At 37.4% G+C, this 22,084-nt stretch overlaps 4 protein-coding genes across 6 annotated transcripts; 3 read left to right on the forward strand and 1 right to left on the reverse strand.

Annotated features, from left to right (window-relative positions):
• Nucleotides 1–377: 377 nt before the first annotated feature.
• rrp9 (ribosomal RNA processing 9, U3 small nucleolar RNA binding protein) lies at nucleotides 378–6,943 on the reverse strand. Of its 2 annotated transcripts, none has more exons than XM_020934237.2 (15): nucleotides 6,596–6,943; nucleotides 6,401–6,492; nucleotides 6,212–6,324; nucleotides 6,070–6,137; nucleotides 5,868–5,909; nucleotides 5,663–5,789; nucleotides 4,656–4,780; nucleotides 4,482–4,574; nucleotides 3,989–4,089; nucleotides 3,785–3,919; nucleotides 3,505–3,567; nucleotides 2,860–3,005; nucleotides 2,521–2,600; nucleotides 1,299–1,372; nucleotides 378–552 (listed from the first exon to the last, which is right to left on the reverse strand). In XM_020934237.2, the coding sequence occupies exons 1-15, from the start codon at nucleotides 6,674–6,676 to the stop codon at nucleotides 447–449; spliced, it is 1,446 nt and encodes a 481-aa protein (XP_020789896.1). In that variant the 5' UTR covers nucleotides 6,677–6,943; the 3' UTR covers nucleotides 378–446. The 2 variants fall into 2 exon arrangements, with proteins under 2 accessions (XP_020789896.1, XP_055016820.1); XM_055160845.1 differs by having other exon boundaries at nucleotides 2,848–3,005.
• A 136-nt stretch (nucleotides 6,944–7,079) lies between these two features.
• On the forward strand, nucleotides 7,080–10,065 carry LOC110168664 (uncharacterized). Of its 2 annotated transcripts, none has more exons than XM_020934140.2 (6): nucleotides 7,080–7,231; nucleotides 7,495–7,655; nucleotides 7,735–7,891; nucleotides 8,253–8,488; nucleotides 9,011–9,242; nucleotides 9,318–10,065. In XM_020934140.2, the coding sequence occupies exons 2-6, from the start codon at nucleotides 7,500–7,502 to the stop codon at nucleotides 9,551–9,553; spliced, it is 1,017 nt and encodes a 338-aa protein (XP_020789799.1). In that variant the 5' UTR covers nucleotides 7,080–7,231; nucleotides 7,495–7,499; the 3' UTR covers nucleotides 9,554–10,065. The 2 variants fall into 2 exon arrangements, with proteins under 2 accessions (XP_020789799.1, XP_020789800.1); XM_020934141.2 differs by having other exon boundaries at nucleotides 7,738–7,891.
• Nucleotides 10,066–12,553: 2,488 nt separating this feature from the next.
• On the forward strand, nucleotides 12,554–14,370 carry LOC110168750 (probable G-protein coupled receptor). Its single transcript, XM_020934238.2, has 2 exons — nucleotides 12,554–12,901; nucleotides 13,447–14,370. The coding sequence occupies exons 1-2, from the start codon at nucleotides 12,554–12,556 to the stop codon at nucleotides 14,368–14,370; spliced, it is 1,272 nt and encodes a 423-aa protein (XP_020789897.2).
• Nucleotides 14,371–18,722: 4,352 nt separating this feature from the next.
• Nucleotides 18,723–21,187, forward strand: cav4a (caveolin 4a). Its single transcript, XM_020934139.2, has 3 exons — nucleotides 18,723–18,981; nucleotides 19,833–20,020; nucleotides 21,000–21,187. The coding sequence occupies exons 1-3, from the start codon at nucleotides 18,760–18,762 to the stop codon at nucleotides 21,148–21,150; spliced, it is 561 nt and encodes a 186-aa protein (XP_020789798.1). The 5' UTR covers nucleotides 18,723–18,759; the 3' UTR covers nucleotides 21,151–21,187.
• Nucleotides 21,188–22,084: the final 897 nt, after the last annotated feature.

The raw sequence follows: 22,084 nt of genomic DNA on the forward strand, positions 1-22,084 counted from the left end.
TGGTTTCAGACAGCTGTAAACTGTCAGTAAGAATTAGTGATGCATATTTTGTGTCAGACTCAAGTGGACATCTATTCTCCAGGGAAATTAAACAGCCAATCTATTATGTAGCAGAAACTGAAGATCTTATAATATGGGGACCTTATAAGATTATGTAAAAGAAGATCACACAAGGGGATTGTCTGAATAGTCTCAGTCTATAACTGAAGAGAATTCAATAAATTATATAAAAGGTTACATCTGTCAACACACTTGTGTCATATTAAAATTAAATTGTAGATCAAAATGACTTGATTAAAGATGAAATAGGATCCAACTAACTATAGGACCACTCTGGTAAACTTAAAATACATCTGAAATCAAAACACCACAGCATGTTCCTTATTTTATCTTTTAATTGATAAATTTACAAAACATATGAATTATAAATCTATAAAAACAACACATCACGCCTCAGTCTCATTGGCATCCTCTGCAATGGGCTGTTTCCTCTTCAGTGGAATAATATAAATCCCATTCTTAGTTTCTTTTAGTCTCCACCATCTGCCCAATCTGCAAAACACAGTACATTTAGTTACAAACTTTACACACCTTTATTAATACTCATTATAAATATTAATAGAAATATGACATCTCCCAATCAAAAATGTAAATTTCCCTCTTGAAATGTAGTCTCTGTGTGGATTAAACAAACATTTACAATTATTGAAGGTGAACTGTGTAACTGTGTTGTCTCCATGGAGAGGCTATTGTTTTGTCTGGAAGGTTTCGCAGTATGGCATTAAATGTAGCCATCTCCATGGAGACAAACAGGTGATGCAACAAGGCTAGATTACAAATGAGGTATCTGGAGAGGAGCCCATGCACGACACAGCAGCATGCTTTTTTCAATGTATTTTGAGCAAAAATAACACCTGTAATTAAATAAATGTATGACAGATGAGTTTAATGACATACTGCACACCAATCTAGACAACAATGACAATGCCATTGGTTACAAACAGGGGACATACTCTTCACTTGAAAACTGACTTAGTGCATCTTTAAGAGGGGAGTGAGGTTCAAAAAGTTCAATTCACAGCTCATTTGTTTATTATAATCAAATTATTCAAACCACATTATAAGCCACTGGAGGAAATAGAACTTTAAAAACTACAAAAAGGTCAGCTTCAACTTTAAAGCAGATGCATAGATTTACACTGCCATCTAGTGGAGACTTTACTGAGTGCAGGTTGAACACAGCAAAACTTCAGGTTAATCTGTGTCCAGTTACCATGGAAACACAAGAATAGAGATACCTGTGCTCCTGTCCCACTCCTGCCACAAGGAACTGACCCGAGCTAGAGAACTTCAGGCTGTTCACAAAACCAGGCTGAGGAAGAGATGAGAAACATGGGTTAATGACCAAATCATCAACATTTTCAGATTATAATAGATCCTTGCAATGATACAAATAATGATTCAAATGCTTGAAGATTTTGATCACTGTCATAGAAAAACAACAAAATTACAGCGTTTAGAGCATCAAACACTGCTTTTTGATGTAAAAAAAATAAGGTGTAAATTTTGTATCAAGAAAACTATATCCTTAAACAAGCATGAATGTATAAAAAAAAGCAGTATTGAATGTATGTTGAAGAAACACATACATTCATTAATTTTAAATATTACTATAGTTTTGGGCCTTGATTTACATAATCACCTTATTGCACAGTTGTACATATTGTAATTAGCTGTTCAGTACAACATACCAGTTAAGGCATGTATAGAAAGTAGGAGTAGTGCAAATTGCTTCTCTTAAATCTTAAAATCAATACACAACCTATTCTTTCCCTTCCACACTCCAGTATCGGCGTACTGGCCACAGGCAAATATGTAATAAATTGTATTGTAGCAGCTGCACCAAATTGCCCCCTTGGGGATAATAAAGACGATACCCTGAACCTTGAAAATGTTTTCAGTAAATGAAATTCCTTTTGCATCATGTTGCACACATAGCCATATACACTTTCCAGTTTAAACTGTATGGATGGGTAAAAATCAAAAGAATCATACTAGCAAGAGGTAGACACCATTTCATGCCTATTTTTTTTATTCATTGATTTCCCCTTCCAGTTTTAAATACTATTCTGAGCACTTCTCACAAGAGAAGAGAAGAAATAATATTTTATTTTGCTATAGCAACAGACCTAATTATTCATCACTCTGAAACCCATGGATAGATAGTACTCATACTAAGAACTTTATGATACTAAAACTAGTATTAAAAATATATACTAATTCGAGCAATATCAATAGGGAAAAGAAATGTCATAAATAAAATTGGACCTTTCATGAATTGTTTTAGAAAAAGTCTTGATCTACATCAGAACTATTACAAAACTATACGGAAATACAGTATAACTACTATGAATTTGTGTTGAAAGAATATAAAAAGAAAAAGCATAAAAAGATTGGTATCCTGACACCACTAATTTGTTATCTGTTAAGTCAGTGAAAAAGAGCTCATGTGAGGTTTACCACAGGAATGTTGAACAGCAGCTCTATGCTTCTGTAGTTGTGACCACACTTCCAGATCTGTACCTCAGAGTTGTGAGAACCTGCAGCAAAGACACACAGTTACCTTCCTGACACTGACAGTCAAGTGTGAATAGGTTCATTAAAGTGGGAGTTAAACACAGTTTTGTTTTGTTTTAACCAGAAAGTTGAAAATGTACTTTAGTTTGCACTAAAATTGGCAACAATGACAAGGAATAGGGGAAAATGCTATTAAAACACAATTTAATAGCAAACAAGTAAATTTAGTGTTTAGTTCCACTTTAAAGAGCTGGTATACAGGATTCTCACAGCTGCAGGCACCTGAGGCAACAGTATCAGAGTTTTGCAGTGCAGCTACAGATGTTATCCAGAGGGGGCGCTCAAGACCAGGGTCACCATGACAACCATGGGCTTGCTTCACTGTGGCAACAGGCTTCTTCTTGTTCACACTCCAGAGACACACAGAGCTGCAATTGATCAGTATGAGAAGGAGGGAAATATGAATGAATAGCAACATAGTAACTGTATGTCTCAAAACAAACCAAATAAATTCAGTGAAAAGAGAGTTTAATTTTTTAACAGCCTTGTGACCAAGGTTTTGCATCACATTATCATTGACAACATAAATGAATCATTGGATTTATATAGCAACTTTCAAGACACCCAAAGCACTTTGCAGTGAATTCTTCATTCACTTCACACTCAGTAGTGGTAAGCTGCTAATACAGCCACAGCTGACCTGCCCTGGGGCAGACTGACAGATGGTTGCCATCAGCTACTTGTGCATACACCACAAATAATAGAATGCCATAAAGAATAGACATATTATACTATACAAGATTTTAAAATGCTGTATACTTTATTTTTACTTAATCTGTAACTTAAGTACAATACATTACATCCAATAATGAGTATTACATGATTTAATATTTTGAAGGCCAAATCAAAAGGTTACTGTTAACCTACCCATCGTCAGCTCCTGTTATCATGTGCTCCTCATTTATGAGTTGGACACAATCAATGGAACCACTAGGGGAAAAAAACAAAATAGAAAAGATAGATTCAGTACAAAGTGAATTCTTCATCACATTTCTACTTATTGAACAATAGTAATGTAATTGTATATAGCACCTTTCTGGATGCACATCTTTGATTAGCCTAAAATGTGGGTACTTGAAGCTTTCCACCATTGCCTCGTATTATAACTATATTTACACCAGCAGCAGACAGAAAAGTGGGCACTCACTTATGTCCATGAAACACGAGCTGTGACTCCTCTGTGATCTTCCACACTCGGACAGTGCCATCCCGGCCCCCGGCGGTCACACAGCGCTCACGACTCAAGCTGTCCAGCCCCATGATGGAGTCCTGATGTCCAAATCTAAAATGAGAACGGGTTTAGAAATGACACAAATTTTACACAAAACTTGTAATTTCATCAGTTACTGACAGCGTTTCAACATAGGCATTTTCATCCACGTTCCAGACTTTTACAGATCGATCATGGGACGCACTGTACAAATCGTGAGATCCTCTTCTGAACGAAAGCCCCTAGGAAATAACCGAACAAATTTATCTAGAACTAGAAAAGGGATATTATATACAAATGTAATACTCTGTAATATTTGCAAATGCAACTCTCTTGCAATGGTAAAGATATAGACTGCAAATAAAAATATATTTCAGTTTTAACAAGCAATATGATTTCCAACTGCAGACTCAAACAATGATCAATATCTTGACAAATAGTCAACAATTTACTATATTCAGTAAATGTGTAGTTGGTAAACTGTTCCAGATCTTGAAATTAATCCAACAAAACAAATGTCTGGATCTTAACAATAGTCCTAATTGACATAATCATTTCATTTTTATAGTTATAATATAAAACATTAATTATTTAACAACCAGTGTTGAAAGACGCAAGTTTAGGGTTAACTTACAGAGACTGGACCTTTATGTCCTGTAAACTTGAAGAGATGTTTACATGTGTCAGCTTCCCAAATCATGATTAGTTTATTCATATCTCCAGTAGCCTGCAAAATAATAATAAAAATTGTTAAACTATAAGTCCTTCAATCAGCAATTAAAATTTTCTTCAGAGGACTGCTGCTCACCAAATACTTTCCATCTGATGATATGGTCATACACAGGATACAGGCAGAGTGCCCAACCTGCTGATCTCCTGAGCCTTTTCTTACACCTTTAATTGTGTGTAGACGCCTTCCACTTGAAACATCCCCTAAAATGTACAATCACCATTATAAACAAGTTATCACATGGTTTGAATTTACTTATTCGCTCATGGATTGCTAATCTACACTCAATGGAATTGTATTTACCACAATATAGATGCCATAAACAAAGTCTACATGCACTTAGATACTGTTAACATTTAGGCACTGATGAAAAAATATATAATATATATGCATCCTCTATATGCACGTTCAGGCACTGGCAACCCAGGTTCAGCTGTGATTGCAGTATCTTTTTAAAACTGCAAGAGCTAAGGTACATACAGTTCTTTTATATTCATTCCAGTTTCGTCATGACTAGGGATGTAACAATAACCAAAATATCATCAAATCGGATAGTCAAAGTTCTCACAATAATATCATGGACCATCACAATATATTGAATTACAAGTCTCTTTGCTTAAATGAAGAGTTATGGTGCAGCAGTAGCTAAAAAAAACAGAGGGAACTACATAGACCATGATCCTTTGCTCCATTTCAACATAGACTACTTGAAGAAATAACAGTTTTAAGCACTTTTAAATCTTAGTTCTTTGGATTAAATCTTGTCAAGGCATTTTAAGAAAAAAAAGGAACATATTAACAGTTTTGTTAGCCTCCACAAAATATCACAATTAATATCATAATATGAGATGAATATTGTGAAAACATTGCATAAATATTGTACCGAGAGATTTGGATATTGTTACAACCATAATCATGAGCCTCCCCACCATATCATGAGCTTTCCCACAATATTGCAATAAATATCGTACGGTCAAGTTCATACCGTGACGATATCATAATGTGAGACTTGGATATCCGTAGTCATGACAAATTTTTACACATGCACTTAATACGTAAACTTGCTACATTAGAAGCATACATACATTTAATAATTGAGCAGTCTTTGGAGGCAGAAAAGATGTATTTTTCATCAGAGGAAATGACCAAACAGGTGACAGGAAGTTTGTGACCCCTTAAAACGCGGATTTCTGAGGAATCCGGAGGCAATAACTACAAAAAGGAGAATACACAATTACATTAGATGAATAAGACATCTTCAAATGTGAACTGCAATGTTAATATGCTTACATCTTTAGCAATAAGTCGTTGGAGTTTTCCTTTCTGTTCAAGCTGTAGTTTCACAATTATATCAGTTATTTATATATCAGTTATTTATATATATATATATATATTATATATATTATATATATATATATATATATATATATATATTATATTTATATATATATATAATATATATATATATATATAATACATTATATATACTTACAACTTCTTCTTGAAGCCTTCCTGCTATCAAATCTGTCTCAAAGGACTCATCATCTGCCTTTTTCTCTTCTGAAATGACATTAAACGTTAGTACTGGACATTAATGTTTAACACTACATGGTAATGACAATACAACTATTCACCTTCCTCTCTCAGTTGTTCAAGGTATTTTTTAGCCAATCTAAGCTTCTTTTCTTGGGGTGTTTCATCGTATTCATACTCTTCTCTAGCCTGTTTCTTCTTAGGTACAGCAGCACTATGAAAAATGCATGTATTATATAGAGATACAATTTTAAAGCAGTTAGCTAGTTATGTGGCTACTTGAGACCAACCTTTCCGTTTCTGAGTCGCTGGAGATTTCCTCGTTGTGTTTATTGGGTTTCTTAATTTTAGCATTAGCTTTACCACCAGTGTCTCCCTCATTCTGCAACAGAAATAAGTGGTTTGTGATCGTAAATACAACAGAGCACTACTGGCTCAGATGATTTCTCGGGTGGGTTAGCAGTCTCGACTAACAGCTCTCTTACCTTTCGTTTTGACGCTGTGTTTTTGCTCTTTTTAGCCAACTTGGGGTTTTCTTTTCCCTTAATAAAAAATGACGACGCCATGGCGCAGACGTCTTGGCGTCAGCTCAGAGTAAATTAGATCCCTTGCTAGCTCTCACTATCAACATTTAGAGCACATGGGTGCACGCACACGCCAACCAAACTAGGAAGTACAAGTGTACTGATCTGAATGCTCATTGGTCACACGTCCAGAAGTCCCACCTCTTGTGAAAATCGAGCAATGTCATTGGATGGATTATTATTTTGGTCGAGCAGGAAATTGTACTGTAGCAAAATACTTCCCTCGGGGAAGAAATTTTGAGCAATTTTGTTCCGCACCCAATTGTAAACATTTTAAAATTCAATACTCGTCTACATGTGAAAGTGCAAGTTGTGTGATGCTCTTGATAAATACAGCAACAGCATTTCCAACATATTTATACATAATGTCACAGCGCACGTTTCACAAATAAGCCTTTACTAAACGGGACCCATCCACTGTAGTACTGCAGTAGTAGTACTACTTCCTCTACTACGCAGTATTTCCATTTACTGCGCAGTCTTTGTCCTCAGAGACTGGCACTGCCGTTAATTCAGGAGGTCGAGGCAAACGGACAGGTGAGGTCCTTCACAGATGTTCCACACGCAGGAATACACGTGATTTTATCCCATCCAGACAGGAGTGTACCTCAGAGGCGGCAGGGGCATTGTGGAGACGAGTAGGAGGGGTCGGGCAGACGGGGGTGGGGATGCGACGTGGAAACCGGTGGAAACTAACTTCTAGCTGTGCTTTTTCCAGTTAAAAACATCTGGATGTGTTCATTCTGTAAATAGTTTAGTCTTTCTTGGTACACTTGTGAGCTGACATGTATTTTTCTCAGACCTAATGCCACCCAAGAGAGATGCGGGGGCCCCCTCCACATCTCCCCCAGTGAAGATGATAAAGATCGGTACAGACGGCCAGGAGTATGGCTGTGATCCAGATGAGAACAGGTACAGACTGACAGAGGAGGGCTCCTACTCCCCTTATGTTAACAATGAGGTGAGAAATTATAGTAAGCTCATATAACAGTTTTAAAATCCCTACACTGAGGTAATTCATTCTTGACTTCCTGTGACAGCAGAATGAACACGTGTTTGATGAAGACAACATTACCAGCACTGGCCTCAGAACAGACACCATCAGCCTGCTCATGAAAATAGAGCAGCTCCAAGCACAGCTCAAGTACGAGCGCAGGTGTAGGATTCTGGCAGAGAGAGAGCTAAGGGAGCTCAAAGGTACATTTTACTTTAAATTGAAACATCTAATAGAAGTACTTCATTTCAAGTAATATTTGCTGTCAGTGAGTATTTGAATAGGAAATGCAAAATAAACTTGACATTCCATTTCCTTATGGGTTCTAAGTAGACTAACCCATTATTGAAGCTCAATTATTTTATTCTGCCTTTACATACATGTGTTTTAAAGATGCAAATATAAATTTTATGGTGGAGAGTAGGCCTGTAGTGAAATAAATGTAAGATAAATAAGTTTAATGTCATACTGTGGAACATTCCAGGCAAAGCTTTAAATATTTTTATGAACATGAACATGATTTATATGAATTTTATGAACATAATTATAATTTTCGTTCTCCAGAGATGAACACCCTGATGATGCAGATGCGGCACACGGCCCATGAGCTGAGAGTGACTTTAGACCACGTTCTTCAGACAAATGAGCCTCCGGTCACACAGTCGAGCGCTGCGGACGAGTCCATGTCGTACATGTCAGAGCCCGACACAGACATCAGAGTGCCGCAAAACATCGCCCCCGAAGTGCACAGTATACCTCCTGTCAATCCAGTGCCGCCAACGATGCAGAATCTCCCAGAGGTGAGGGCTCAAAGAATATTACAAGATTTAAGAAGTTCAGATTACAAATGGGCCTAGTAATAAAGTGAATGTACCAAACTTTTTTTCTCCTAAATAAGTAAATTGTTTTTTCCCCCTAGAAAGTATTGTAAAAGCAGAACAACAAAAATCAGACCTCTATATGCTGTCTTTATCTAATTAGAAAACAATTTATCTGTTACAAATTTATAAGAAAGAGCCATGTGAGTTATTTTATGACAATTTGGGATGAGAACTGATTTGCTGTTTAAGGGTAGCCCACCCTGCTTCATGTTTCCATCTGAAAAAGCTATTCTAAAGCACTACTAGTGGACAAAAATTCATGCATGTGAATATACTAATGTGCCAAAGGGTCTGTGAGAGCTAGGAACAAGTTAGATAGATTTAAATAGTTCCTACTTTCATGGTTTGAAATTCAGGTACCCCATCTTTAAGAATCACAAAATGTAATAATTTTTGTAAAGTTCACAATATATTGCTTAATTTGTTTATTTATTTTTGCAGGATGATGAGAATTATTTATATCTGGCGGAAAATATTAGAGTGCCCAGGAATCTGTATGAGAGAATAGCAGAGATTGAGGACTATAAAAAGTACACGGGAGCACTGCTGATGATGCTTTTTGATAGAGACACTTTAGCCACACACTCCCTGCAGGGACGCAGGGGCACTCTCAGTGGATCAGACGACTCCCAAAAACCACAACTACCACCAGACATCCTGAGAAATATTATTGGTAAGCATTTTCAATTCATACTTTAATGCCATTCTGGTACTTTAGTTTAATACTTTTTCATTGTTTTCTCTTCAGAACACATTTCAAGTAAGTTTGGTGTTGACCATGGTCTTATTAAAACGGCCATCAGGACGAAGTTGAATAATGAGGACAAACTGTTCAAAAAAAGGCATGGGTTAGGCAAATCTGAAAACAAAATACCTCCTGTGTATTGTCCAGAAATATTAAGAAAATCAGAGCCTAAAATTGAACCCGCCTTTTTTCCACTGCTGCCTGACCCTGACGACAATGGAGGTGATTTACAGCAGTAATGTTTTGTTCAAATGAAGACTTTTGCCTTGGTTCACTTATGTACAACTGTTATAGTATTGTTCAGCACATGTAACACCACATTACTCTTAATTTACTGTTTTTCTCGACCTCTAAAGCAGAAGTATTTGGCACCTGTCTCGTCCACTGTGTGCATTAACTTGTGACCAAACAAAGCTGTTTAACAGCATCTTGAAATGTAGTTGAACTAAGTGTTCTTAATACGGTTTACTTCTTCAAGCTCGTAAATGTCTCTATCAGGTTTGTGACTTTTGTCTTGGTGACTGTATACAGTGCATAGCAATAGTCATATAGAGGCCTTAGAGTGTAATAGACTGAAAATATAAAGGATGCAGACGTGTGTCCAACTTGTGCATTACAAAGTGATACTGTGATATTACATGCATATTTTGAACGTTTCTATGTAATGCTACAATAATCTCTTGTTAATCGACACCTCTCACTGTGCGGATGTATTTTGTTACATATGGTTCAATAAAAGTCAAAAAGCAAAGTTTGTTTTTTGTGCAATGTTGTGTACTACAGATGCATCTGGTCTATTTTTGGTTATCCACTAGAGGTCGGCACTGAGCTTCACTACGTCCCTGTCAGTTTTGACTTTATTTTTCTTCATAAACATCATGTTCTAGCTGTTGTTGGCAACAATATGTCTTGGCTTTTTGTTTCATATTAAACTTTGAATACACATAAATGTCTATATGTATTTAATTTTCATTCATTAAATATATATTATATAATATAAAAAAAAAATCTGATTGTGGAGGGAGACAGGACAGTTCAGATCAGAGTTAGCTCCACCTCTGGTCATCCTAAACCCACCCCCTTTGCTGTGGACAGTGCACTCTGTGGACCTCAGCGCATCCCCCCGATATCAAGACAGCTCCAAGGGGACACCATCCTTGGGGAAAAAAAAAAAAGTTTGTCTTTTACAGGAATCTGGATAGGATTTTTATAATAATAATAATAATTATTATTATTATTATTATTATTATTATTATGGGTTTGTGTTTAAAATTTTGATCTTATTCTTATCATAAAAAAGCTATTGGATTTTTATACTGGAAAATTGCAGAGAAGAGCCATTCTGAAACAGGTAGAACTTTTGCTTATCTTTTTTTAGTTTTATTGAATGTATATTTTTATACCTATCAGGTATTTTCATTCATGGTTATACTGTAAAAGTCTATATGTTGCAAATATTGTTTATCACTTTTTAAAAATGTAAATGCTGTATATATGGACAGTTATTCTGATGTTTAAACCAACCATGACCAGGAATTTAGACCTTGTTGTTATTATTTATACTAGATTTTGACTGGAAATTGTTTTATAATAACTGTCACACTCACAGATGGGGTTAAGAGTCAGTTTTCCCTTTTGATAACATGGTATTTTAAAGATAAATTCACAAATGTTGAACCTGATCATTTGTATCAGTAACTACATCTAAAACATCTTACAAAAAAGTCTGAATTTTATCAACATTAATTAGAGCTGACCTCCATCTGTATTAAATATTATTATGCTGGGGTATGAGATGATCTCAAACCCATAAAATCCTTACATAATATAGATGCACATGTAGCTGTTTCCCGTGGGGTTAAATAAACATGTCAGGGGCGTTCCAGCAGGAGATTATGGCTCTCCATCATTTACTCATTGGCAGCAACAGAGCACATGGATTTAGGACACCAGACGGAAACCGGCCTCTCCAACATTTTTTTTTTTTTTAACAATAGAGTGCACCCATGTTTATTTTTTTGGTGGTGAACAAGTCCATTGACCAGTTTTGGCCAGATGTTGCCAAATTCACAAATGCCACATTTATTTTAACTAATCAAAATATACTTGGCCTTAAAATTGCATATTTGTGCTTGATTCAATTTTGATGCTTGTTTTTATTGATCAGAATTACCCATGCATCTTTACTAAGCAGGGTTGCTTCTCTACCGATCTGACCTGTAAGTTGGCCAAGTGCCTTCACCTGCTTGTCTCTATGGACATACATTATTTTAATATCATAGTACATCTTTAAACAATTGAGATTCTGTGCCATTTTATTTACACTTTTTTTTCCCATGATTATTTCTGCTGAATTTGTTCCAAATGCATTTTTTTTAGCTGATTCAGTGTACTTTTATAACATTCAGTGATTATAAGGCCATAGCTGTTGGTGGAGGAGTCTTCTTTATTCTTATAGCACACAGCAGTGACAGTGAACACATACTAATCAGAAGCCTTATGCAGCTGGCCTTACACAAGCCCACTCAGTATCTTCCATGTCAAAGGAAACAAATGGAGCCATGGGGTGCACAGAGAACACAGTGGACAGGAATTATTCCTAAATAAGAGATTTTACACCAAGTGAAAATAGTTCAATAAGTCTAAGTATGATTCAACTAAAAGGAAAAAAGTGTGTGTCTCAAAAGTACAAGTGTATAAACTCATGGGTCAGGTTATCTATAAATATTGTTAATTGGAAATAATAATATACATTTATATAATTATGCCTTATTTGACAGTGCCCTTTTGCTATGTTTGCTTATTTTGAATGTATTATTACCATTTATATTTTTACTGTTTGTTCCTATAATTGTGATGTGTGAGCTCAGTGTCCAAACAATTTTCCTTGTGGATCAATACAATTTGTCTAACTACAGAAGGATCCAATAGCAACCTATTACTACTATTACTATTATAAGAATAAGAAGAATATTATCAGAATATGAAATTGTTTAGTTTTACTTAAGTCTATACTTTTAATAGTTATTTATTTTTCATTCCATATTTCTATTGTATTGCTGTTCTTGAACTTTGAGTTGCCACATTGAAATTTCTCTATTGTTGGACAAATAAAGATTCTCTTAGCTTATTTTATTTATTTATTTATTTATTTTTACACAGAGAAGCTCTACAGACCCACACTTTCAAACCCAATGGAGACAGCAGGAGTACATTTGTACGATCTACAGTCATGAGCGATGGAGGAGAACAGGTCATTTGTGAGTCCTGACTACAATGACAGTATCGTAGTATTGGTGCCTCTACCTTCACTCCCCAGCAAGCAACACAGCACCACTAACACCTCCCAAACCTCCTTCAAGGACCTGATTGGTTTATTTTTCATGGTGATTCTGAATGTGCTTGCGCTTGTGGCAAATACTGCAGTCCTGGTGGCAGTCGTCAAAGCTCCTCACCTCAGGAAGTTTGCGTTTGTGAGTCATCTCTGTGCAGTAGACCTGTTGTGTGCCGTGGTGTTGATCCCTCTGGAGATCCTGGTCAGCTCTCCGTACTTCGCTGGGGTGCTCTTCACAATTTTGGAGTGTCAGGTAATTATTGTCATCCAAAACAGGTCCATTAACTTTCTGTTTAAAACAGTAGAACTATCTGGGAAGTCCAGTCTCTTCACTGTAGCATTTGAATAAAAATGCAATTTTGAGTAATACAGTCTTAAAAGGACACTGTTATTACAGGGTGAAAGTTCATAAAATGTATTCGGTTTGAAATAATCAAAATGAGGTGGATTGTACAGAAAAATTACTTTATGGATTACAAAAAAAAAAGGTGACGTGAACATAACTTGTGAACGTAGTGTGTGAGTGATTTGTGGTGGTCAGAGGAGGGGATAGCACAGACTGGCAGCCAAGCATCAGTCTAACCCAGTACAGCAGTGTAGAGTGTGGACAGTAAATAAAAAATGACTTCTTCTGTGTTTTGAAAGGCTTATGAAGCTTGTGAAGCATAACAAATGCAATACAAGCACATTCCTAGTTTGTGAATTTAGCTCACTGACAATGGCAATAAAACTATTCTGATTTTGATTCTGAAATTTAGACATTGTGGTTTTTTTTACAACATTGTATTTTTCTTTCAGTTGTACATCTTTGTTAACGCAACCCTCATTGCTGCCTCCATCTTCACCATCACCGTCATCAGTGTGGAGAGGTACTACTACATCGTGCACCCCATGCGCTACGAAGTGAAAATGACGCTCCGCCTCACCTTTGTTGTCATGGTGATGGAGTGGCTAGCTTCACTGGCTCTTGGGTTGTCCACTGTTTTCGGCTGGCACTCCTCCAGTGATCTCAACACTATTCATCCAGCTTACTGCGTACTACACTGGGAGCGAAGTAACCAAAGACAAGTCTTCTCTGTGCTATTCTGTGTCGTGTGTTTTCTCGTACCAGCGCTGGTCATTTTCTCAGTCTATTGTAGTGTTTATAAAGTGGCAAGAGTCGCTGCCCGCCATCATGGACCTCTGCCTTCCTGGACACAAAGCAAGCAAAGATCTGACTCAATCAACAGCCAGACCACCATAATCACAACACGCACTGCTCCTCTAAGAATTGTGAGGGAGCGGCCTTTTGGAGGAGGGAAAGCAGCTCTTACTCTTGTGCTCATAGTGGGACAATTTCTTATATGCTGGCTCCCTTATTTTGCCTTCCACTTCCATGCCAGTGTCAGCACAACATCTAAAATCCCAGGTGACTTGGATAAAGCTGTCACCTGGTTGGCATATACCTCCTTTGCCATGAATCCTTTTTTCTATGGACTCCTGAACAGACAGATCAGAGAGGAGCTGTGCAAACTGAGGCGATGTTATGCAGGACTCCCCACAGATTTGGTGTCCAGTCACGAGGGGTCAGGGCACGAGAACTTCCTCCAGTTTCTGCACCGGACGAGTTGCACCATGGACACTAGAGAGAGCTTCACCGCCTCCAGCCCCCGCAGCACACTGGACCAGACCGGACAATGCGGGTTTAGGATACCGGGGCAGATACCCGAGGAGTTCACATAGACTCATCAGATGACAATGTAGTCGATCTGGGACACAAAAAATATCTAATAAATGTATTAATCCCCTGGTCAGGATCAGAAGAAGGCCAGGCAGTCTTGTGTCAGGACAGTTTGATTGAGGTAGTAAAATCCCTCAGGACAAAGGTGTCCTTCCTTCCAGCCTGGACATTAGAGCCGTATTGAACTTGAATAGGCTACACTGTACATACGCAACTTTCATAGATTTCCTTGTGTTTTAATGGTTAGCTCCATGATTTAAGCAAACTATTCTGGTCTGTCATGTCACCATTAAAACTGAAGAGAATAAATGTTTGATGGATGTTATTATACCAATTCTACAACCTTTTTACCTTTTTTTAAAGTACAGAATTACATATTTATGGATGTACAGTATTTTCCTTCATTGTGACAATATCCAGTGTCTGTTGTGTCTTTTCAGATATTGTGACTGGTCCAGTGCACATGGTTATATAAGAAGAAAATACCATTTCGTAACAGCTCAATGGGCTGCACTAATACCTGTTAAATATGTTTACAGAAGATTACCATCATGTACATTTATGAGCATTTTCTTTACAATTACACTGTCTCACACATGTCACATGTAGCACTTATAGAGGTCTACACATACTAGTAATGACACAACAGTAGCCTAAGCAATAGTAGAAGAAATGTTTGAACACTCAACTATGGTAAGTTCACGAACAAATGCAATCCCACCTGAGCATCACTTTTGATACATGTATATTTCATATTATCAATTGGAAACAAATTTTGTACATTTGCAGTTTTATCACTGGTTCACTTTGTATTTCATATATAAACTGAACTGCCAGACCAGCTATGAGATTGAAGTAAAGTACATGATAAAAATGCATTGTATGTAAATCATGGTACTACCAGTTTCAAAGGCAGTACAGCCTTTCCATGAAGCTGTCACAAAGTGTGCCTCTAATGAATTTTGAGCTGTCCACACAGGGAACATTGCTAATGAAGGTGAAGGGTCTCCTTTATTCTGCCAAGACAATCACACACATTTGTACGTCCATATTGATCCCACATCAAACAGCCCCTCTCTCTTTTGAAAATGATCTGCAACTCCCAGTGAAGTGTGCTTTGCTATTCAGTGGATAATGGTAAATGTACCTTCTGCCTGCAATTGGGTGCATGTTGTTTAATGAGATCACTCCACTCAAATCAAAGAGACGGGACACTGCTAACACTGTGAGTGTAAAGAACAACAGGGCTTTTCCTGGAATAAGCCACTTATAGAGCAGATTGTCCTGAATTATTTAACATAATATACAGATACTTTGTGCTAAGTAGACCACAGCATCAGTTTGGGGGATTAGGTGTGTGTAGTTGGAATAATGGCACCATTTGACCTCTTGTTCTGTACACATCGGCACTGACAGATGTAGAATATGACCTACATCATTTCAGTGAATAATGAACATTTTGCACAGTTGCCATAGTGATTACAAAACAAAATATAATATCATCTGAACTGGAAAAAGCCAACGTCAAGTCAAAATGTTCTAGTGGAGGGTTCACCATCTGCTTGTCTACAGACATCTTATTGCTTTGCTTCCAGAGTATGGCATTACATTTATATGTCTTGAATAAAGATTTTTCATATATCTCAAAAAATAATGTATTCTGGCTGTGGACTGGGTTGTAACTTGGCTCGGTGACATTGTCTGCTTGTTTTCATGGAGATAGAAATAAAAGTTAAATGCCATACTCTGACGTACCGGTAAAAGCAATAACAACTCCGTGGAGACAAGCAGGTGTTGGACCCTCCCAGACCCAGATTGATTATTCTGCACCTTTTTTACTTGTTATACATTATTTATATTTTGATGTCATAATCAGCCACCACCATATTCACAAAAGTGCCACAACCTGGAAACAAGGTGAAGGTGAAGGTGAAGGACAAGTTAGACAAGAAGACTTTGGTGACTGATTCATTGATTTAGTGATTCTGCCTAAAGACTGTAAGAACAAGATGTGTTGTGTTCCAGATCCACTCACTATCTCCATGACATCACCTGTTCAGTGGCAGTGGGCACAAACACAGTCCATATGTTCAGGTGAGAGGCCATTAGCATACCTCTGTCTCCGGAGCTAACAGTGTAAACAGTGGAACGCCTCGGCTCAAAATAGTAACACTCATATACAACAATCTGTCACAATGTGTTTTTGTTGACGCTTACCAGTTTCATTAAAGAAATGAACTAACTGAACAATATGATTCTGTTTAAGCACACTCAAGGTGCGTTAATCTCAAGACCAGGCTATTAAAGAAAAAATACAGTATCTATAGTACACATGTGCATCTGAAATCTTAAAATAATTTGACAGAATTCCTACATACATTTAGACATATGAATAGATTGCCCATACTACAATATGTTGAAGTAAAATTTTTAAATTAAAATGTATAAAAGGGTGTGACAACTGTTATGTCAACTGTTGTAAAGAAATAATTTATTATACTATTAGAAAATATTCACTGTAAAATGTGCATTATCTTTCACAATAAATTAAATTTTACAAGTGAAATATAAAAACACTGCATTTTTTGTGAATCACCACAGATTATAGTAGGAATGCACCAATACTGATACTGCTATCAGATATTAGTGACAATCCAGGCAATTTTGGTTTTAATTCATAGAGCAAAGGTGTCCAAACCTATCCACATATCTAAACACAGATGAACCAGAGGGCTTTTATTGAGGGCTGTAGACTGGTGCTCAGTACAGTGAATAATTGAAATGTGTGCATGTTTAACACGTTAGAATGAGCCATCAGTCTTTATTCATGCTAAGATCCTTAAAACCACACACTAAATATTAAATATTAGCTTTATCCTGGCCTGGTAGATTTTCAAAATAATGTGCAGTAAAAAGTACATTTTTTATTGATGCAAGGTCATTTGGGCTTATTCACCTGGGAGCCATAGTCTGGACATGCCTATTATAGAGGGTCCATAATCTCTTGTCTCCATGGAAACGTTGTTTTGGAATGTTCCACGGTATGACATTAAACATAGCCATCTAGCATTTATTCATTACAAGTGTTTCTATTACTCAAAAACACAATAATTCCTTCTGTGAATAGGGGCGACTCTCCACAGATCTGAATTGTAATATAGTGCTGTAACCTGCTTGTTACCCTTATGATAGATAGGTTTAATCTGTACTGTGGAACACTCTAAACAAAGCAATAATATTTTCATGGAGGCAAGCAGGTGACAGACCCTCCACTAGAATTGTTACATAGAGCACCTTTAAAGCCACAGTATTTATAACCTTATCAAATCTGAAAATGTTGAAGTATTGATTATATTACTAAATATTCCATCTGAAATCATTAAGGATAATTATTTACAACAGAAGCTACAACTGTTTCACTAATTCTATTGAGCTTTGGCTATCTTTGAGTTAATACACACCACAAGGACAATAAATATTTGAACTCATACAGCACATTTTTCTAACAGGCAGGTGACCCGAAGTTGTCACGATAGAGTGATAAGGTATATCGTCAGTAGGAGCAGTGGTCCAGCGGTTAATGGGTCCAAAGGTTGAAAGAGTAAAGTGTTTGGTGTGAAAGGAAAAGAAGGCTGTGTTCAGAAGCTGGATGAGCACGGTTACAGGGGAATGACCCTCACTCACCCACACTGGAGGAGAGCAGGGAGGAGGGCTCTCTCATTCTCTTCTTTGTCTTCATCTTCTTCAAACTCAGAATTCCTGCAAGTTCATGAATAAGGAAATGCCACTATAATTTTAAGTTGGTTGCTGCTGTAATAAAACATGACCATAGGTAGATTGTATAGAGATGCTGCAAGAGTAGAAATTGGAGTATGCTTTGCTGCCATCTGGTGTCAAGTTTCATAAGTTTCATATGCTGTTGATAGTACAGTGGCACTAGTCTATTATAAAAAATCAGTGGGGTATGTAAAATAGGCCTATAATTAACTACCTATAATAAACAAATGAATGAATAAATAAATATATAGGCCTACATATATAAGTTTGTCAACACAATCTAGCAAGTCTTCCAATGAAATTCTCCTATATGATATGGGGGAGTATGTGGGAGTATGATATGGGCCCTGCATGTGTTTCCAGTCAATATGAATCCAGAGCCATTTCCGTCCTGTATTTATATCACCCTTCGTATCCCCCCACATTTTGACTCGGGAAAATGATCTTCAGTTGACAGCCCATCTGCAAATACCAACTGGGGCACTGTAACGTTCCCAAAATAACCCGGGATTCACACACAAGACGCGCGCGCACACAGACAGCTACTCCCAGGCTTTTGAACTTTTCGAGCTTGGTCCATTGGTTGTGTCATTTCCTCCTCTTCACATGTGGCTATGGAGAACGTGAGAAAAGGGGAGGAATCGGAGGAGGTAGAGATCGACTTGGATTCCAGCGATGAGTTTGAGAACGGAGAGGATCCTGAGGTTTTGTGGAAGAAGGCGCCCCCTGTGTTTGAAGAAGAGGAGAACATTCACACGTCGGCTTTAGTGGAAATCAGTGACACCAAACCATTGATAAATTCCAGAGATCCGAGAGGCATCAATGACACTCTCAAGGTAGCCTACACCTTTTTAGTCAATTTTATAAGGAGTAAGTTGCAGTAAGAATGCATATTTTTCAATTATGTCTTAATTTTATTTACTTATTTTATGTTGTTTCAATAATAACACCATACTAAGATAAGTTTAAGCCATACTGTGGAACATTCCATGCCTACCAATAACATTTCCGTGGAAACAATACAGTAGCCTGATTCATCAGCCAGTTTCACTTTGTTTCACTTTGTGGAAACCATCTGACCTGGCAGTGTTAGAATTCATTTGCTCGGCAGTAGGTGGGAACTTTTTTTGTTTAACCAATCGCTGCTATTTGGTCATGACATATGTAATGCACCACTAACGGGGCTAAATGGTATATTAAGCTTTTCCCAAATACTGTAGGAAGAAAGGCAATAATGTCTTTCCCCTTGATAAAATTCACCAATCGTTTTCTTTGTTCCAGCTTTAAATGCTCGATTTCGGGAATCGTTGACAAGACTGAATATATGGCTCTTCGATGATTGGCTGGTGCCCGAACTCGTACTTCTGGGGTTTTTGTGAACATCTATTGTATTTTGATTCCTGACCTAGTTGCTGGAGAGAAATTAAATTGAGTGGAGGCACTAGGTGGCACCCGCCTGGCTCCCAGACAAGTGCATCTTTGAATGAACAGGTTTAATAAATTGAATTTGAATGTGAAAATATTGCAGCATTAATCATAATGGTAAAAACAGGCACATGACGAGGCACATTAACTTACTCACCTGTGTTCAATTATAAATGTGTTAAAAGCCACAAACAAAGGGATAGCTCATGATGAAAACAACCTTAAGCTAAGCTGCTTGAATGTGTTGTGTTGTGTTGTATAGGTGACATTTGAGGACGTGATTGCTGAGCCTGTGTCCGTGCGCAGTGGGGACCGTGTTTGGGTGTGGAGCCACGCCCTGTTTGAAGTGTCCCGGGTTTGGATCTACAGAGTAGTGTCTGTGCTGCTGGCCATCCCTCTGTCCATCATCACTGGACTGCTGTTTGCCCTGCTCAGCTGCCTGCACATATGGTGAGCACTCAGGAGGATATACATGCCTGCATCTATACATAGAAAACTATGATTACATATAAATTCATTGCAATTACTAATATTACTACTATGAAGCTGAGTTGGTAACATTCATGGTGAGCTTCCTTTTTCTCACGGTTTATAGAAATTGGGGCCAAAATCTCCTTGTCAAAGCTTGCTCTTGTCAGATCTTAGAATTAAATGAATCTTATGAGGCAAACAAGTTTGAGCTTGGTTAGTACTTGAATAGGAGACTGCTGGGAATACCAGGTGCTAGTGGGGCACCAGTGACAAAACTCTTGGTGTGTTCTTAGGCAAGACTTCCCCCACCCACAGTATGAATGTGAGAAGGGGGTCAGAAGGGGTCAGTTGGGATGATGATGCACATTGGCAGCCTCGCTTCCGTTAGTCTGCCCCAGGACAACAGGAACATATTACCACAAAGTAGAGAAGAAAGCAACTTTGAACATCTGAAAAAGAGTTACATAAAACTAATTCATTATTTGTATTATTATTGTTAACATGCACAAAGTCTTCGAATAAATCTCCTCTGACTCAAATGGGACCACCCCCCTAGTTCTGAGCAGGGCTGGGAAGCAGAGGGTCTCTCCCGATTCCATTCAATACACGATACATGGCTCAAGGTACTATAAGATCACGATACTGTGATACATACATTAAATTATTGATATATATCATATGATACATCTTTTAAGATAATTTATCTCCAAATTTAAATCAGAATATATCGATAAACTGTCCTTGTCCTGAACATGTGACTGGATGCATTCTCAGACATGTTGTGAAGTATATACAGAGTTCATTTGTGCTGTGCCACATTTTCTATTACCTAAACTTATTTATTTACGTTAATTCTACATTTGATGCCACCTTAAGAATGTAAAGTCCATTGTTACTACACATTCACAATAAGGAGCCTCTATGTTATAATCACACCATTAAGTTTTCCCTGTTTTAGGATGGTGGGCCCGTGTATCCAGTGTGTCCTGATTGGCACTCATTGGCTGCAGAGTTTGTGGAGTATTGTGATGGAGGTCATAGTTCAGCCCCTCTTCACCAGCGCTGGACGGTGCTGTGGAGGGTTCAGCATTCACTTGGCCAAAGAATGACACCAATAAAAGAACTTTGGTAGATTTTTTGTTTACGTTTAGGGCAATATAGATATTAATTTTCTTTCTTTCTTTCTTGCTCTTTTTTATAGAAATTTAAAAATACTATGTGGTTAACCAATTTGATCCTGTTGTCAAGATTAAGATTATTTTCATATTATTTTACATTTGTTAGCATTTTTTATTTGATTGACTGAAAAAAATTATCAAATACATTTTGTACAATTATCACATTAGGTTATGCATACATATCTAATATGTAACACAACACTTGAGTTGAAACATGTTGTTAAAATAAATTAGGACTTAGGAACCGTCGAAGTGTCTCTGTGTTCTTTTCCAACTGTTTAATTATTTTGGGCACTCAGAAATGTAACACTATCTGTAAATTACATGTGGAGGGTCCATCAAATACTTTTCTCCACAGAGGTGTTATTGCTTTGTCTGAAATGTTGCACATTATGGCATTAAACCTTTCTATCTTTATGGAGACCAACCCAGATCAAGTCACAGGTCAGATCTGTGGAGAGGTGACCGTATAGTCAGAATGCCTGTTTTTCTAGGTATTTTTGAGCTATAATACCACCTGTAACTGAAACATACAGAGTTATTGAAAGTTTTTAAATAATAAAGTAACCCTCCCTTAGACACCCCCCCTCCCCCCTCTCTTTCTCTCTCTCTCTTGCCACACCTATATGACCACTGCCCCATTACAGAATGCAGAGCCTAGATTTGAATATCTCCACAAATAGGACTGTGACTATTTTTATTATTGAGCCAGCACTTTCATTGAGCTTTGTGAAATGCAACATGAGCCTGCTTCCTGCTTTAAGAAATACTTGTCACTGAGGTACCAATGAAGGACCAATGGGCGTGACTCTGCTTATGAGCTGGGACAGTGCTGGAACTGCAACACTGGGTTAGAGAAGGACAG

This window comes from Boleophthalmus pectinirostris, unplaced genomic scaffold, assembly GCF_026225935.1.
Source record: "Boleophthalmus pectinirostris isolate CB_2022bp ecotype Guang Dong unplaced genomic scaffold, ASM2622593v1 HiC_scaffold_3, whole genome shotgun sequence".
Taxonomy (NCBI): domain Eukaryota; kingdom Metazoa; phylum Chordata; class Actinopteri; order Gobiiformes; family Gobiidae; genus Boleophthalmus; species Boleophthalmus pectinirostris.

Coding starts and splice junctions, on each gene's coding strand:
- rrp9 (XM_055160845.1), bottom strand. CDS start 6,676: ATGGCGTCGTCATTTTTTATTAAGGGAAAAGAAAACCCCAAGTTGGCT. Junction 4,781..5,662: donor AGACTGCTCAATTATTAAAT/GTATGTATGCTT, acceptor TGTACATTTTAG/GGGATGTTTCAAGTGGAAGG. Junction 4,575..4,655: donor CATCAGATGGAAAGTATTTG/GTGAGCAGCAGT, acceptor ATTATTTTGCAG/GCTACTGGAGATATGAATAA.
- LOC110168664 (XM_020934140.2), top strand. CDS start 7,500: ATGCCACCCAAGAGAGATGCGGGGGCCCCCTCCACATCTCCCCCAGTG. Junction 7,656..7,734: donor CCCCTTATGTTAACAATGAG/GTGAGAAATTAT, acceptor TTCCTGTGACAG/CAGAATGAACACGTGTTTGA. Junction 8,489..9,010: donor CGATGCAGAATCTCCCAGAG/GTGAGGGCTCAA, acceptor TTATTTTTGCAG/GATGATGAGAATTATTTATA.
- LOC110168750 (XM_020934238.2), top strand. CDS start 12,554: ATGGAGGAGAACAGGTCATTTGTGAGTCCTGACTACAATGACAGTATC. Junction 12,902..13,446: donor TCACAATTTTGGAGTGTCAG/GTAATTATTGTC, acceptor TTTTTCTTTCAG/TTGTACATCTTTGTTAACGC.
- cav4a (XM_020934139.2), top strand. CDS start 18,760: ATGGAGAACGTGAGAAAAGGGGAGGAATCGGAGGAGGTAGAGATCGAC. Junction 18,982..19,832: donor GCATCAATGACACTCTCAAG/GTAGCCTACACC, acceptor TGTGTTGTATAG/GTGACATTTGAGGACGTGAT. Junction 20,021..20,999: donor CTCAGCTGCCTGCACATATG/GTGAGCACTCAG, acceptor TCCCTGTTTTAG/GATGGTGGGCCCGTGTATCC.